General features: G+C 40.7%; 1 protein-coding gene across 1 annotated transcript; it reads left to right on the top strand.

Moving 5' to 3' along the window:
• Positions 1-1,720: 1,720 nt before the first annotated feature.
• LOC311043063 (UDP-glucuronosyltransferase 2A1-like) lies at positions 1,721-3,244 on the top strand (the record flags this gene model as incomplete). The annotated part of the gene is made up of 1 exon (XM_084054211.1): positions 1,721-3,244. The coding sequence occupies exon 1, from the start codon at positions 1,772-1,774 to the stop codon at positions 3,242-3,244; it is 1,473 nt and encodes a 490-aa protein (XP_083910337.1). The 5' UTR covers positions 1,721-1,771.

Here is a 3,244-nt window from a genome sequence, read left to right as displayed (position 1 = left end):
ATAATAATAATAATAATGTTGTTCTGGCACATTTTACTCTCTGAGACTCCAGTTGACTCTTTTTTGCCCATGTGGGAATCTCAAATAGCCATGTTTGAATAAGGTGTATGATTAAATGATTTACATTTTTCCCAGTAGAATTGAATTGGCCTCAGTTAAATGTGTTTCCCAATGTAAAACAAAACAAAACAAAAAACGAATGAAATAATGGAAATGTTTCCTTACAAAGCTGGTAGAGAAGCTCTGTTTATTGGGTCTTCTTTTTATTAATTGGTAGGTATTGTTATTATGGTGACATCTAGTGGCGGACAAAGTACTCAACACCAGTACTTCATTCAAAGTACGGGTTGAGATCCTTCTATGGTTGCGATACATACTGTACTGTACACTGTACTGACTACTGAGTTCCAGCTAAACTACAAAGAGTATTTGTCATGCTAAATCCACTCCCCCTTGGTCAGCTTTGTTATCAGCTGAGAGTCTAACAACATGGCATTACAGTATGAAAGTCCAACCAGGTTATAAACTTGAAGTAAAACTGTTTCTGATGTCTTTCTTTCCCATGACGACTGGTGAAGAGAGAACTAGCTAAGGATTATCCATCAAAGGTAACATATTGGGCCCTATATGTATGGGGGGGGGATTGTGCTGCACAATCAAAAAAAGTTAAAACAAATGTAATTTTCTACTACTTTTCTACTATTTTCTACTTTCATTGTATGCAAGGTGCATGCCACCATTGTTGTATAGAACTTAATCTACCACTTGGGGTTTTTATAACCAAGATTCCTAGTTTATGTTTAAGTGCAACTTGAACAGTGCAAGTGTTATGTGTGCTAAGTGTTTATTGATTGTTGATGATTTGATTTATCAAACTTAGCAGTTTCACACAGACAAAAAATATAGCTATGATGACATATCTTAACTTATTATACCTGTCTACGTAATGGTGCTGGAAGTGATATGTTTTGGTTAAAACAACTTTATGTTAAGAAGTTAAAGCTCTATATTCAGATAGTAATCATTGTTTGTTCAGTAACAGGGGTCTCCACGTCTCTTCAGTTCTTAATAAGTAAGTAAGCAGCCTTAAGGTAACTTGATGTACAAGTATGTATACCCCCTGGTCATGACGTTAGTATGTCGCAGGGACTTGCCCCCCAATCCCACCTTTGATCTCTGATGCTGTGTGCCAAGCAGGGAGGCACTGAGTCTCATTTTTGTAGTCTTTATGACCTGGCCGGAGGATTAAACCCCCACCTGACCTCCCAGCCTGAGGGCGTACACCGCACACTCTAACCACAAGACCACTGAGCTGGTCTTTCAGTTCTTTGGTAAACAGAGAATACATTTTCAGGTGGGTCACCAATTTAATCTGATCAGGAGAGGGAGAACCAATTTATCTGGTTACATTTTACAGTGTTTCAATTCCAATTTTGTCTGCTTTTTTATCACTTCCAATTTCAGTTGTTTATCCTGTATGAGTTTTTTGTCCTGATTGGATTTTGGATTTTCTGTATACTAAGGAGCTGTACAAAAGCCCTATAGCAATTCATGAGTACTATCAAAATATAGAGATATTTAACACTTATTTTAACAAGAAATTATCACTTACACCACGTTTATTTTAAATGATTCTGTATCCTTCATTGGCTTTTAGAGTGAAGAAATGCATTTCCACCTGGCCTGGATCGCTATCCTCTTCCTCTGTTTAGCCATTGCTCATGGGGGTAAAGTTCTTGTTTTTCCTGTGGACGGCAGCCACTGGGTGAATATGAAGGTCATAGTTGAGGAGCTGCATGCAAGGGGCCACCAGGTTTCAGTCATGCGACCAAATGACAGCTGGTACATTAAGGAAACCTCTCCGTTCTACACTGCAATCATGATTGATGCTGCATGTGGATTTGATGAGGACTTTGCCAAGACATTCGTGTCTAGACTTCTGGAAATCCAAAGGCAAGGAAAGTCTGCCTGGACTCGTTTCAAGCTAGAAATGGAAGTAGCAGGAAAGTCTAATGAAATGCACCAGACCATTAGTAAAATGCTTGAACACATTTTTGAAAACAAAGATCTGATGCAGTCTCTACAGGATGCCAAATATGACCTGGTTCTGACTGACCCTGCTTTGCCAGGTGGCACTATTCTTGCCCATTACCTTAGTTTACCACTAGTCTTCAATGTAAGATGGACCCCCACCGGTGAAGGCCATTTCGCGATTGCACCTTCTCCACTTTCTTATGTTCCGAATCCAATGATGGAGCTATCAGATAAAATGAACTTTCTGGAAAGAATAAAAAACATATTGGCATCTGCCTTTCTGGAATTCCAAGTAGCAAATTTTATGAAACCACATTATGTAGGTCTGTTAGAAAAATACCTTGGTTCCGATGTAGACCACATGTCCCTGTATCAAGCAGCAGACCTGTGGTTGATGAGAGTTGACTTTGTGTTTGAGTTCCCTCGCCCCACCATGCCTAATGTTATCTATATGGCAGGGTTCCAGTGCAAACCTGCTAAACCTCTTCCTCAACACCTGGAGGAGTTTGTCCAGAGTTCTGGGGAACATGGAGTCATCATCATGTCTTTGGGGACTCTAGTTGGAGAGCTTCCCCATGACTTAGCAGATGAGATAGCTGCAGCTTTTGCCCAGCTACCTCAGAAAGTAATCTGGAGACATAAAGGTGACAGGCCTGCTACTCTGGGCAACAACACTTTACTGGTGGACTGGATGCCACAGAATGACCTGTTAGGTCATGCAAAGACCAAAGCGTTTGTAGCGCATGGAGGAACAAATGGAGTTCAGGAAGCCATGTATCATGGAGTTCCTATAGTAGGACTCCCGTTGATTTTTGATCAACCTGATAACCTCTTTAAAATGAAGGTACGAGGTGCAGCAAAGATTGTTGACATTTTTACTATGAACAAAGACATATTTCTGCAAGGCATTGAGGAGGTTCTCCATGAGCCTTCCTACAGGAACAACATGCAGAGACTCTCCAGGTTGCACAGAGACACGCCATTGAAGCCGCTGGACAGCGCCATCTTCTGGATAGAGTTTGTCATGAGACACAAAGGTGCTGCTCACCTCCGCACAGAGTCCTACAAAATGCCCTGGTACTCTTACCACTCTGTAGATGTCATGTTGTTCTTAATAGTATTATTCATGATTATACTGCTGACTTTTGCTGCCTTTGTCAAATGTTTATGTTCCAGGGTGCGTTCTAGAAGAAAAACAAAATGTGGCTAA

This window comes from Gymnoscopelus microlampas (genome assembly GCF_963454915.1).
Source record: "Gymnoscopelus microlampas genome assembly, chromosome: 1".
NCBI lineage: Eukaryota > Metazoa > Chordata > Actinopteri > Myctophiformes > Myctophidae > Gymnoscopelus > Gymnoscopelus microlampas.
The sequence above is the reverse complement of the archived record's forward strand: the minus strand, read 5'-3'. Positions and strand labels throughout refer to the sequence as shown.